This window comes from Mytilus californianus, unplaced genomic scaffold, assembly GCF_021869535.1.
Source record: "Mytilus californianus isolate M0D057914Y unplaced genomic scaffold, xbMytCali1.0.p SCAF_8, whole genome shotgun sequence".
NCBI lineage: Eukaryota > Metazoa > Mollusca > Bivalvia > Mytilida > Mytilidae > Mytilus > Mytilus californianus.
This window is the reverse complement of record NW_026262734.1, coordinates 65,824,064-65,839,048: the sequence shown is the minus strand read 5'-3', so window position 1 is coordinate 65,839,048 and position 14,985 is coordinate 65,824,064. Positions and strand designations below refer to the sequence as shown.

Genomic DNA, 14,985 nt, shown 5'->3' with positions numbered 1-14,985 from the left:
CTCTTTCAATTAAAATATGCCTATACAATATCTATGTTCTTGTTAAATTATATACTTTTCTGATGCACAAATCATTCTTAATTTATGTATAATTGCACTTTAAGTATTCCATTATTCCTATGCATATTTATTATAATGAGTTGGCCTTGTATTTATGGTTCTTTTCCTATCTACTAGTAAATCGATCACAACCGAAATTAATGACAGACGGACATATATACAAAACTTAATGAATACTTGAAATCAAGATGTTTGCGTTTTAACGCAAAGGTTTGCGTTATAACGCAAAAGGTTTGCGTTATTTCGCAAAGGTTTGCGTTATAACGCAAAGGTTTGCGTTATATCGCAAAGGTTTGCGTTATTACGCAAAGGTTTGCGTTATAACGCAAACATAGGAAGAAATATTAAAAAAAAAGTTGTGTAGCTCTAATACGCTTCCGTAGTTGTGTGATTGCGTAAGGTGGGTTTAATGTAATTCTTGACAGTAAATAATACAAGTAATAGCTTTTCTAAAAAGCTTGTTTTTTTTAGCTTTTTATGTTGAAAATTGTTTTTTTATTTTTTGCTTTGGAGTTTCACACATTCAAAATATTGCTCTGCATATACATTGTAATGGGGAGGAAAAAAAATAGAAGAGATGAAATGCCAATATAGTATTTTAAGGATTACAATTTTCTTTTTGTGCGTGGTGATTTTTAACCCCTGGAAAGAGCTTAATTTCTAAATCACTCGTTTCTGCCTGTACGTATTTCGGTAAACTTCTTTATGAATCATTTTTTTCAGCAGACATGTCATTTTATACTCTCTGTTTGGGAAAATTATGATCAATATCTTTCATTAATTGTCCCGATAAACCAACTTACAAACGTTTTAGATCCCAAAGAATCTTCTTTGAAGGACCAAAATCTCATAATACCAAGAACTCAAGGTTCAAAATCGTAGCAATGATGAATAATGTCGGTCGTCCAGTAAATTTCCCGATGAATCCTACTAGTAATGAGCCAACGGTATCACAGACTCCAAAGCAGATCATTGTATAACCAATCCATTCTATACCAAGCATACAGGCAACGAATGACTGAAAATACACACATAAAACATCTATCGTATTGTCAACAATGGTAAATCTTTTAATAAACTTATTAAAATAGAGAGGATAAAGATACCAAATGGATATTCAAACTCATAAGTCGAAAATGAACTGACAATGCCATAGCAAAAAAAAAAAGAAAAACACGCGAAAAGACAAAGTTTTACAACAGTACACAAAGCACAACATAGCAAACTAAAGACCGAGCAACACGAACCTCACCAAAAACTAGGGGTTAACTCAAGTATCCCGAAAGGGTAAACAGATCATGTTCTACATGTAGCACCCGTCTAGCTGCTCATGTAAGTACAAGCCCGGTGATAAGTCTAATTCGGTAGGTCACATATGAAGAAAAGAGGACGAGATTGTTGTTACGAAAATGGGAACATATCCGTCGTCATCTGTGAAACAGATATTCCATAACAGTCAACTAGTCACAACTTGTATAGACTCGGAACGATTTATTTTATAGACATATTGTATACACAGACTTATGTTGCCCTCTTCATGTCTTTTGGTTTTAAACAGAATCTGATGATCTCTTTTAATTGGGAAATTTATATTAAGGATGTTCGCTACTCTGTTTCAAGCTTTTTAAAAGACTGTTATAAATTGATAGTATATAAATAAAGAAACTGAAAAAGCAGAAAAAATTAAGAGTCCAATCCATGTGCTTATTTTCGAGATTTAAGGCATTGAAAATTTGGCGGGAAATAATTCTCTCTAGATGTTTCATACATTTAACATTGACACATATTTTGTCGAAACCATGAAAAAATGACAAGGATTTTATAGGATTTTCAAATATTGCTTTTTAATTTGTAATAAAATGAATAAAAGAAAAGTAGATGTTAGCGGGCAATTTTTTAACTGGCACTACATGGATAAAACCAGAGGATTCCGAATATCCAAGAATGGCGATTACCCTTATCAGAGACACTCGGGGTGCAATGTTTTCAATTATGTTCGATTAAAATAGAAAGTAATGGAAAAAATATATGGGTACCCTTCATTAATCTTTCGTATTATTTTTATTTATCGTTTGATTCTTATTAACTCATACGGCGAATTCTACATAGATTTACCTTTCTGCTGGTATAAAAAATTCCAGTTTATTTGATTTCATTTTTAGGGCTCCGATTTTTTGAAAATTTCATTATCTAAATTCCCTTTCTCACATCAGTAAATATCAATGAATTACCCCAAAATAATTGAGACAGCAATAACTAAAAAAATTGAAGCACACTTAATATGCGGAGGAAATACTTTTAACTCATACTTTTGAATACTCCTGTCAATAAGCTATATTTTGATGTAAGAAAATTCATTTTAAATTAAGAAATTCTTAGGTCTCAGGTTTTTTGAAAAGTGGTCTGAGAAAAACAACGTACTATAGCGAGATTGTTAATTAAATTCCGGTTATCTTGAATAAATGAAACAATACATATTTTTAGTTAAATAAATACTGTTACATAATAAGTTCTAATTCAAAATTTTTCACTGCGGCTTTTTTTTTCATTGTTCAAATCTGCAACGATGAATATTGAATATAAAATAAAATTATATTTAATTATATTAAATTGTATTAGGAGGGATATCTCATCTGTTCAAAGGGCATAACAGGGTTCTTGTTCATTATAGTCATAGTTCGTACAATTTATAATGAAACTATAAAGATGTTTTTTATTGATATTTGGTGAAACGTATTTAATGAATAATACTAATATGACGTGCTTCTTTCGCTTTGTAAACAACACCGTGATAAAATTCTCGATATATCTATACGCAGACCCAGAGATATACATAATAATGGCTGTTATAATATACCTCCCACGTAAATCCATATGTATCGTAACTTATTTGCAAACGCCAGGCCGATTTTGTTGTGTTAAAAATTGCAATTGTAAAAAGACTACAGAACCTTTATACTTATTCTAATGCATAACAAAAAGAATTAATGCATTAGAGCTCGGAGAAATGTACAAACTTTAAATCAAAATCAAATAAAATTCCGCAAAAGAATATTAATGCTTTTGGTTTTGGCGTATTAAAGTCATTTCAAAACATGACGTCATACAAATGAAAACGCTAAAGCTGAAGGTTTTTCCGTTTCGTCAACCATCGGAATTCGGACAATATTGCATTAAAATGGAGTTTTGAGGTAGGTGTTGTTTTATTTTCTATTCTGTTGCATTATTCGCACATCTACCGATTTCAGCATTTAAGTCAACATGGCGGCTCCTTAGTTACCAAATGTCAACTGTGGATTTGACGGTAGCTTACGAGAAAGAAAGTAAATTAAAAATAGCAAACGTTGGGATTGAGAATTAAAAGAATTATACACAATTTTTCTAGCGGTTATTTCAGAAATAATTCATGCAAGCTATGGATTTATTGGAAAATGTTTAGCTTTATCTAACGGGGGGGGGGGGGGGGGGTAGAACAGCCACGCGGCACACACGGCATACCCACCCTCGCTTCATTTTTTAAATTATCGCATTTGTCCTATTAGAATCGAAATAATCTATGGCTTCCATGAATTATTTCTGTAATAAAGCATACATTTACATTTAAATAATTATAAACGATTCGCAGTTAATATTATTTTTTTTCACCCGCAAAGCATTTTCCACAATTTGTATTTCGTGAATATTGAAAAAAAAAACAAAACGGTGGTATTCAAAAATGTTCAAAATCGAAATTGTCAAATGAATTTTATTATCAGCAGGCACCCTGTCGCCTTGATTGCCTTTTCCATCTCCAATTACGATATCTTATATACAAAACCAGGTTCAACCCACCATTTTTTTTCTTTAAATGCCCTGTACCAAGTCAGGAAAATGGCCATTGTTATATTATAGTTCGTTTCTGTGTGTGTTACATTTTAATGTTGTGTTTCTGTTGTGTCGTAGTTCTCCTCTTATATTTGATGTGTTTCCCTCAGTTTTAGTTTGTAACCCGGATTTGTTGTTTTTCTCAATCGATTTATGAATTTCGAACAGCGGTATACTACTGTTGATTTATTTTTGTATATCATATTTTAGCTCAAACAACACTGTATTTCGAAATAAATTATTCTTTACACAGAGAAATTCTGGAAATAAAGCGGATAAATTGTACGGCGAATAGTTGTTTACTGTGCGGGGATTTTAATAGGTACTTTTTGCTATCATTGTTTTTTTTGCTTCGGGGGTACCTATATCCGGTGGTGATATTACCCAGTGAACTATATACCATTTGTTGTCAGAACATTATGATACAAACAAGTACATGAAGCCGTCATTTTTGTTTTCTCAGATGTTAGCGGACGGAGTTAGTTCCTGTTCATTGCCCTAAGGACTCCTAAATTTGTGTATTTAAGTTTTTCCGACTTTGCATTTCAGAGGAGTTGCGGCTCAATGAAATCGGTCTCTTCCTTTAGTAGTATAGATATTTATCATATATTTAGTAGTAAATACAGTAGTTTTGAATATTTGAAAAATAGCCTGCTGTTTAATCCGTATCGCTCAACTTTGATGCGCACCTTTTATCACAATAATGCAATAAAATAGAAAATAAAACAACACCTACTTCAAAATTTCATTTTAATGTAATATTATACGAATTTCGATGGTTCACGTAACGGAAAAACCTTCAGCTTTAGCGTTTTCATTTGTATGACGTCATGTTTTGAAATGACTTAAATGCGCCAAAAGCATTAATGGACTTTCGCGGAATTTTATTTTATTTTGATTTTGTAGATTTCTCCGAGCTCTTGTGTATTAATTCTTTTTGTTATGCATCCGAATAAGAATAAAAGTTCTGTAGTCTTTTTTCAATTGCAGTTTTTAAAACAATAAAATCGGCATAACGTTTGCAAATAGGTTCCAATACATGTGGATTTACGAGGGAGGTATATTGTAACATCCATTATTATGTATATCTCTGAGTCTGCGCTAAGTATAGATATATCGAGAATTTTATCACCGTGTTGTTTACAAAGCGAAAGAAGCACGTCATATAAGAATTTCTCATTTATGACAGTAGTAAATTTACATAAAGTCCATGTTTTAATTTATGCAAGCTTCTCAAGAAATATTTATAGGGATCAGAAAGCAGTTCATATATACTCTCCTGTTTAAATATATGATAAAAAGCGTATAAAACATGGCAAAATCCGTATCACATGCCGTTTAACCCTAAAGGCCCTCGGGCTGATATTGGTATCTCGGGATGATACGGCATATGATACGGATTTTGCCATGTATTATTCTCTATGTAATATCATTATCCTGTATAACGATACGCATGAGTGATAACTGTATCTAACTCAGGATCTGATCTAAAATACAATAACAAGTTATGCGAAAGTTAAAATAATATTTTTATCTGATGCAAAAACAATTGAATAATAAAGACAGAACAACAGTCAATTAATTTAAATCACTTTTGTTGCGTCATTAAAATATCAATTCAATACTTCACTATTAACTTGATTGAACACTTCACTGTCATTTTCATGACCTACTATCATAATTTTTTTTCCGGTCTCACTTACGGATACGCTCACATAATAGATGCACCCCAATATAACGTTAGACGTTAAGAAAGCCTTTACTTCACACGAAACAAGCTTATATTTACAAATGTGTGTGACTATATAGTATAAGACCTTGTCTGATGCGACCCGGTACTAAAAATATTATTTCTTTTTTTTTATTATTTATTTTCTACATGTATTTCTTATTTTCATTGTCACAACAACAAAGCGCGTCAACAAAATGGATGCCATTACACTACAGATTCATACACTTATCATTTCTCCTCTCGTTTCCTCCTTCGAACTCTGAATTCAATAATACATAGAAATATCAAGGAAATAATGACAGTTACTCCAAGAATGTATAATTTCATTTCTTCACAGAGGTATATGTTATACATGTACGCTATTGCTAGTCCCATAGCTTGGAACATCAGATAATTAGAAAATGCTATTTCTGGATTCTGGTGAAATACTGATCCTAACAAAGCTGAAAAATAAACAAACAGTACATTGAATTTAAATAAAACAACAATTTAGAATATCTGGCAGTTGTTTAATCATGGATTTGTATAGTTAAAAGGATTGGAATCTCGTAGACTTTTGCATAGACTGTATTATAATGTGTTGTGCGGCGCGAAATTTTGTGTGATTACCCATCGTGCATTTCGATGATCCTTAGCGTGCGTGTATTAATGGCGGATATTTCCATCGCCTAAACATCAAAATAAACGTTATAGTTGTAAGTATTACAGTCAATATTTATCAAATGTTATGCATGATATAAGAACTTTAAAGTAGTTCTGGTACAAATTATAAACTTTTACATTGCAGTACGAACACACGGTTCCTAGAATGAATTTGCATTTTTACCTAAATGACCTCAACTTATCCCGCCTACGGGGCGGTCCGTCCAAACTTCAATTTCGATTTCATACTCCTCTCTCAAAAAACGGAGATGAGTGATAGAAGGTATATTTTCTGATAGATATATGATTAGTCCATGTTTTGAATAAAATTTGCATTATACAAATCCTTGGTTTAATAAAAACAAATTCAATGCTTCATTTAACTTTGACACTTTGGAACTTTTTTCATTCGGATCACAGCGCATTTGAAATGCGACTGTAAGACCCCGATCACACTAGCATTTTTCTTTAATCGATCTAAATAAAACCAGTTAGCGTTCACATTATCTTTAATCATAACGATCTCTATCGGTCTAATCTGAACCAGTGCGTTCACATTACAATTAAAAATGCAATTGATCTGACCTTATTACCCGTAAAACTGTAAACATTGTGTATAAATAGAACTAATTTAACAAATTGATGTGTTGATACACTGATACACACACTTGAAAAAAAAATGGATGAAGTTATTGTTTCTCTTGAATCACAAGTTCAAATTTTGATTTTGAAACAAAAAACTGTAGCAACGAAGTTACAACACGACGAAATACTGCGGTTCCTGAAAAGAAAAAATCAACTAAAAAAAGAAGACACAGATTTCGCAAATTTATGCTACGGCGAAGACAACATGTTTTCAATTTGTTTTTACGTGCATGTATACAAAGGTCTGTTAACAGAGAAATATGAGTTAAACAATTAACCATTGATATAGTTGTGCCGCTATACATGCGCATACATTATTTTCGATTCAATCGTACTAGTTTAAACCGATCTCTGCGTTCACATTTAAAGTAAGATCGGTTCACTTTAGATCGATTCAAACTAAACTACCTCTTTTGGTGTTTTAGTTTAGATCGATTGAAGATCGATTCAACGCGTTCACATTGGCCCTTAAATCGATCTAAAGTGAACCGATCTAGTTTAAATCGATCTAAATGTCCTAGTGTGAACGGGGTCTTAGTGTCGGAGTTTTATCAGTGATGGTAATGTTGCTAAGAATAAAATCCAAAGGCAATATTTTAAAATTTTTGTGAATATCTTAAATTTTGAGGAATTAATGAACAATTTTTACTTGCCTTTCGAAAGGTTTTAGTTGAACACAAAACATTTCTTACCACTCAAACCAAGTACAAACTATATTCCACCGCTTATGGTTTTCCGTAACAAGAAACATGTAGCAGAAAACTTATAAATCAAGCTTGATTATTTCAGTCATAATAATGTATTCTAAAATTCTCGTTGAAGAATGATAAAAATAGAGACGTTATATGTGACTGTCATTTGTTTATTTATATTCTTTTTTAGCAAACTATCAAAAGTATAAATAAAGGGGGATGTCGAATTTACAATGTAAGATAATGAAACAACAATCCAACGACAGGCGAAATCAAATCTAGAGATCAACATGTGCGATCACAAATTTGTCAAGTTCTACCTTTCGGAATGTTTGGCCCCTAATGCTCTCCAATTTCGTTCTTTATTTTTTTATTGGCCTTTTAATTTTATTGGTTCGAGCGTTACTGATGAGTCGTATGTTTTAAATTTGTTGGTTCGAGCGTCACTGATGAGTCGTATGTTTGAATTTATTTGGTTCGAGCGTCACTGATGAGTCGTATGTTTTAATTTTGTTGGTACGAGCGTCACTGATGAGTCGTATGTTTTAATTTTTTTTGTTCGAGCGTCACTGATGAGTGGTATGTAGACGAAACACGCATCTGGCGTAAAAAAAACAAAAACCTGATATCTTTGATGATTTATTCTACGTCGCGTCTAGAAATTTGTGAATAAATTCAAGAGTAGCTACTAAAGATCTGCCATCATTTCTGAATTCCTTAAAAGACAAAAGACGCTAAGATATGAATAATCACTGACAAATTCCATGACTTCGAACAGGAACGTGACTATGTGGCGAGGTAAACTAATTTTTGAGATTTTTAATCTCCATCAATGAAATAAAAGGATACATAGAAGAAAGTACACTTCAAATAAGGTCATAAGGTCATAAAAGCACGCCACCTTGTAATACCGGTAAAAAAAATACATGCACACGTGATATCAAAAACTTCCCGCAGTTACTGAAAACGAGGCCCAAATAAATTAGTCCGCTGACATTGAAAAAGTGTTTTTAATCTAATATCGGCGGATTACTTGTGAGTGTACAACAACGTCATATACAGTGCAATCCTTTAAAACCTTTTTTTAAGAAACTCTAAAGGTTTTTTTTTGCAAAAGCCTTTCATTTTTTACGATAATTAAAACTTAGGATGCATTATATTAGAGGGACAATATTTTTTTAATGTCAGATTTTGCCTACCACGACCATTCTAACACTTCATACTGTATAACATGCGATTGTACTAGTACTGCATGTTAATAGCTACAATGTCTACCACTATATTTTAACTTTTTTGTATGTTTCAGCAATAAATTAATGTAATGCAATTTGTCATCTTGCAGTAAACTATCAATTGTTGACGGACAATGGACATTATCCGGACAATCAAAACATTCAAGTAAACAACATAAATAACTATTTTTTCGTAAACATACCATCGCTCTGAGCTTGCCATACTGCATCTGCTAGCCCCCACACGGCTGGTATAACAAAGAAAAGTTCAAATGGAACCTGGCCACTTAACGACCATACCCGTAGAAAAACCAGGACACCTAAATTAAGGGAAGCGCTGATAAAGAACAATACTAGTCTTCCGGTATATTTAGCTATTATTCCAACTAGTAGAGATCCAACGGTATCACAAACGCCAAAGCAAATCATTGTATAACCAATCCATTCTATACCAAGTTTACAGGCAACGAATGACTGAAAAAAATATCAGATCTATATAAAACACCTTAAATATTAACATATTTATTAAAAACAGTACTGGTAGATATTGAGGTAAGATGGCTATTATTCTGTTATCAAACGTTTTTAATATACAAATGCAAGTGAAGAGATTACATATATTATCACTGAGCTGGGCTAACATATATTCTCTCCTAGTATCATGTCTGTTACGAGGGAACGGTTATACTTTTGAAAGGATTGAGGATTTTTACCATCTTTGCAATTTCGGTATGGGTCGTATTGTACCTCGTCGTCCTTCATTTGGCCACAACAGCATTATCAACCATATATAGACTGGTTTTGGAGGTCTGAGAATTTAAAGGTGATTTTGAATAGTAGTACACATTTTTATGATTTTCAGTGGGATTCTTTTCTAATTTGCATATATTTCAAAATGTTTATTTAATCATATTTAAGAATGGAAAATAGTTCAATGAATTTACAATCCTTCAAAAATCTGTCACATAACCTAAAGAAGAATAGACATATTAACCAATAAGAAAGATTTGATTTATGTTGTTAATTGTTACATGTAGGTAAAAAAAAATAAAAACGGTAACAACAGAACTGTTGCAATATTTTGTATTTTATTAAATGCTTTCCCGTTGTTTGCTTCATGTCCAGTATAAATAATTTTAAAGCTTTTCAGGAAGAGAAGAAAATAAATTAAACAATATTACTTCGGAGGATTCTGCAAAGTTCGTAGATCGGGATGAAATACCCCATATTTGCAACATCACACTCAGGTTCAGAATTTACAATGCAATACGTCATCTACTTAATCAATCAAAGGATTCCAGCAATTGTTTCAAAATTATTCTAATACAATTGTTTTCATATTTTCACAATCACACTCAAAATGTAAAAAATACTTTTATTCTTTGCCATAAAGATCTAATTTGAAGGGCGTCCCAAGTATACAGAAATATAAAACTGAGTTGCCCCTTCATGCTTTAATATCCATACATAGGAGAAAGTGTCCATTTTGGTGACGTATTACGGAATTATACATGGTTGGTAAGAGAACGTTAATTCAGATGCCCTTTGTTTGGAGAGGGTCGCGATATCTCCAAGTTGAAGAAACCTTGCAAAAACTCTTCGAAGAGTCCGTATATGTGATATGTTGCAAGGAAAGCATTTTGTCTCCATCAAGTGTATTCTCTTTTGTCGTCGAAAGATCGAATTTCTCATCCGACTTAATAGTAATAACTAATTCAAGACTTGAAAAATAAACAAAATGCATGTATGTGCAACATTAGGATAACTCTTTGTACTATGCACATAGCATTTGACTGGCCAATTTCTGTCGATTACAATTGTCGTCAATTGTGCAATATAACAAGTATTTAGTCAGAAGAAAACTATACCTAATTTTACAGTTGTCATGTCGGGTCTTTTATAGCTTGATATGTAATATGTATTCCCCCCATTGTTTAAGGCCGTACGGTGACCCATATAAAATAAGGAGATGTGGTATGATTGCCAATGAGACAACTATCCACCAAAGTTCAAATGAAGAGGATGTAAACAATTATAGGCAACCGTACGGCCTTCAACAATGAGAAAAACCCATACCGTATAGTCAGCTATAAAAGGCCCCGACATGAAAAATACGAAACAATTCAATTGAGAAACTGTGACTAACGGCCTAATTCATAAGAAAACAATTTACGAAAAACAAATATGACAGACATGAACAGTAAAACATACGAACAAACTATAAAAATTAGTTGAAAAAGGCTTAACTCATCAGATCGATACAAAGAAAAACACAGACAGGACGTGGCAGGGTATATATCCACCCCTCATCCATAACAACAAAATAGACACTTAGATCTGTGAGTACTCGCAGTTACTGACAGCTAGTTCAAAGCCAATAACAACTAATAAAAAATCATGTATCTAAGACTAAAATATCAATCAGTACAATCCAACATCCAATGGATTTAGTTTAAAGCCGTCATTAACAGTCAGAGAAAAACATGACCTTGTGCAATGCGAAAATATAGGTATCGACAGATTGTAGTAACGTGAAAGTACATATGTGTAATATTTAGTATGGTTTTAATTTACTGATCACTAAATCAATATTTATACCAATAAAAACAATATTCAAAGATTTAATTACAGTGTTGAACAACATCACCGTAAAATGTATGATGTGCTATTCCGTTTGAAATAAGTTTTCTACAGGTACAGCCAAACTTGGAAACCAAATCTTTGTATCTATGGAAGAATTTAGTAAAGGTTTTAAGTAATTGTGGTAACGAAATCATAGTTGCTAACTTTTACGTCATTTGGTCTTTGATAGAAAGTTGTATAATTGGCGAACAGACCACATCTCTCTATTTTTAGGGGCTTTGCAATATAACTCGGCTTCTCTCGTTTGGCAGTAATGACCGGACCAAGAAAGTGTCTGTTTGGCTCTATGACCAGTATGGGATATGTATTATATATACATGTAAATGTACGCAGCTGCCTCCGTTCGGAATCGGACCGCTATTATCGATGATCGATGTTGAAAGAGACTTGTACTCTGTTAAGCAAACTCTTTGTTTATTAAAACTCTTTCAGCGGTTCGGAAGTAACTTTATGACAGGTTACATTTCTATCCTATTAAAAAAACCTTTTCCAGTGAATTTCCAAATTTAACGCTTTATATTCGCTCAACCACTTTGCAGATCCTACCTCGAAGATTTATTGTTTAAACTGTCATAGATCGTCCTAAAATGAGAGACACATTTGCTACCGAACATTAAGAAATCTCAGTCAATCAATTTAACGACATTATATCATAATTCTAAGCCTAATGTACATCAGGTAATACTGAGTACAAAACGTTTAGCGACACATACTTTTAATTATATATCTAAATAAATGGAGAATGTGTCCATGGCACACAGGTGATGCCCCCGATTGCATATAACGTTATAAAGGGACATAACTAGAGAACTGTAAAAGTGACGCCACTTAAATCTTGATCTGTGTTTTATGGGAATAATCATTGGATATAAGTTTCATAACATTTGGTTTAGGTGCCGACCGTGCAAGGGCTGTATAGCCAGTCAAGGTCGTTAAAAACTTCCATTTGTTGAGGCAAACTAAAGTTAGAGAATGGAAACTATTTTTGGTACGTACGTACGGACTGATAAGGGTAACACTTAACGGCGGGGACATACAAATAAACCATAATACTTCTAAACATAACGATAAATGAATCATGGTAACAAAGAAAATAAGCCATAAAATTCAAATTTCACTCGTCAAATAAATATGTGAAAATTTATTTCCGCTACTTTTTTCTTCAGTATATACTTACTGTTGTAAACTGAGCAAACATCATAACCTGCTCCATGCCGGTATAAAGTGCGAACGGAATTATCATGGCCATATTTAGATCGGTAAAAAGTAATTTCAAATTAGCAGCTAATCGTTCCTTTAAAGTAAAATATTTGTCACTCATGGAAGATTTGATTGGTTTAAGAACAAAAACTGTCAGAAGTAAACCAATAAATGTAATCCCTAAATATATGCTAATTAGAGTAATTTCTAAATGGCGATCCGGTCTAATGGCTGCTTCTGAAGTCTCATTTCCGTTACTGATCGTCTGATCTGAGGGGCAATATTGAGCACCACAAAAAGTGTTGTTAGCCTGTTCCGTCGATGCGCCGCCTAGCTGGAACACTGCTGACGATATTAGATTGCCCCAAACTTGTGTGCTTTGAAAAGCCATGAAAAATATTCCAAACAATCGACTAAGTATAGCTTCTAACGATTCTCCAGTTATTTTGTGATAGTCTAATGCGATCATCGTCACATAGCATGATTGCGCCGTCCATAATAGTCCTGAAGATAAACCAACAATGGCGCCACCTGTTATCAAAATATACGGTTTTGGATAGTAGTTTGCTGCTACGAAAATACACTGACAAATACATGCAACAATAAGCGCTCCTTTAGATCCAATATAACTTATGACTGTCGGAGCTACTAGACAGGAAATGACTCCACCGGAAGTCACTGCCGCCAACGAATAAAGCCCAGTCTCAGCATTTACTGCCGCCTCTAAGTTTTGCAGTCCTGAATATGCGGTAAAAACAAACAGCCATATAAAGCATATTGTCACAAAATTGAATAAGAGCTTCCTTTTTTCCTTCCGTAAGTTTTCTTTGTTTAAATTTTGTTTTTCGATGATAACATCCATTATTAACTTTGATGGTCGTAAGAGTCACGGTATATAAAAGTACTTTAACTAAATGTACTTTTTCGAATTGCACTTTCTGTTATCAATAGTTTTGTTAATCAACATTAAATTAAATGTTACCTTTGATGTACTGGTGTAAACTACTGACCGCCGCCAGCTTCAGAACACCTTAAAGATTACTGAAATCTTGTTATCGTTACCGGATAATTATTATGTACACATATACTGGACATGTCTTCTTCGTTGTTATTCAAGTCTTATAACTCCTTTTTACAAAAGTAAAAGCAAATTATAATTCTTTCTATAATTGTTTTACTTTTCTTTTTTTTTTAAAGAATATCCATATCAAAATGTACGCAATACAAATACAAATTCAATTTCAAAATGAGAATGTCCATGTATCAATGTTTTATAATGGTCAACCATGCTAATTAAGTAAATATCAATTCAAATGTTATCATGATGGTCAAGGTGAAATTCCAACGAATACTAGCAGAATGGCCGACAACCTTTTTAATCCCCAAGATCTAAGTGTTTCCGTATCAACAGAAAATCTCTACCTGTTTGTATATATATTAATCATGAATTATGATGAATAGGAAAAGCTGTTAAATTATCCAACGAAAAAAAAACAACATTTGCAAAATCCATGGATCCGCGCCTGAATAGTTAGAACTATCATTGTGTAGAATATTACACGTATATATGTAAATGCTCTTTTGTTCCGACGTTGGAAAGATCCGGGCGGAAAGAACTAACTAGTCGAAAAGTTCCGGAGGAACTTATTAACTAGTTACTTTGTTCTTCCTCTGGTTTAAAAGTTCCACCGGAACAAAGTGACTAGTTGAAAAGTTCCAACGGAACATATCAACTAGTTAGAAAGTTCCTTTTTGCCAAATTAGTCAAAACCGGAACGAACAAACTAGCCCAAAAGTTCCAACGGAACTTATCAACCAGGCAGAAAGTTCCATTTGGAGAATTGATGCAAAGTAAAAGCGCAACATATTATATTTGAACCTTTCAAAGGGAAACCAAGATATTGATTACAAAAGTCAAATCAGGAACTTATCAACTAGCCACAAAGTTCCTCTTTGGCAAATAAGTCAAAACCGGAACTAACAAACTAGCCCAAAAGTTCCAACGGAACTTATCAACCAGTCACAAAGTTCCATTTTGAGAATTGATGCATGGAACCACATGAGGAGTGGGTATTCTTCCCTCTCTTGAGGGTACTATGAATACTAAATTTGCATGATAATGCAACTTATTCCGTTTTATGTGAGCTATGAAATACAACTTAAATTTTGCATATTTGTCCCCAAAGAAACCCCTTTCAGTGCGTTGGGTATTCTTGTAAATTAATGATTTGCTCTTATATATACTGATACTCATTCTTCCCCCACTTTCTACAAA

The 14,985-nt window shown here is 33.1% G+C and overlaps 1 protein-coding gene across 1 annotated transcript; it reads right to left on the bottom strand.

Moving 5' to 3' along the window:
• Positions 1-5,436: 5,436 nt before the first annotated feature.
• Positions 5,437-13,243, bottom strand: LOC127711117 (protein unc-93 homolog A-like). The gene is made up of 3 exons (XM_052217067.1): positions 12,688-13,243; positions 9,071-9,341; positions 5,437-6,099 (listed from the first exon to the last, which is right to left on the bottom strand). Exons 1-3 carry the CDS (start codon positions 13,177-13,179, stop codon positions 5,885-5,887), a joined length of 978 nt encoding a protein of 325 aa, XP_052073027.1. The 5' UTR covers positions 13,180-13,243; the 3' UTR covers positions 5,437-5,884.
• Between the last annotated feature and the right edge of the window lie 1,742 nt (positions 13,244-14,985).

Bases quoted from the DNA above. Each gene is read 5' to 3' on its own strand.
- LOC127711117 (XM_052217067.1), bottom strand. From the start codon at position 13,179: ATGATCGCATTAGACTATCACAAAATAACTGGAGAATCGTTAGAAGCT. The intron at 9,342-12,687 runs GTAAGTATATAC...TATTTTTTTCAG, and splicing joins TGTTTGCTCAGTTTACAACA to TCATTCGTTGCCTGTAAACT. The intron at 6,100-9,070 runs GTATGTTTACGA...TTTATTTTTCAG, and splicing joins ATGGCAAGCTCAGAGCGATG to CTTTGTTAGGATCAGTATTT.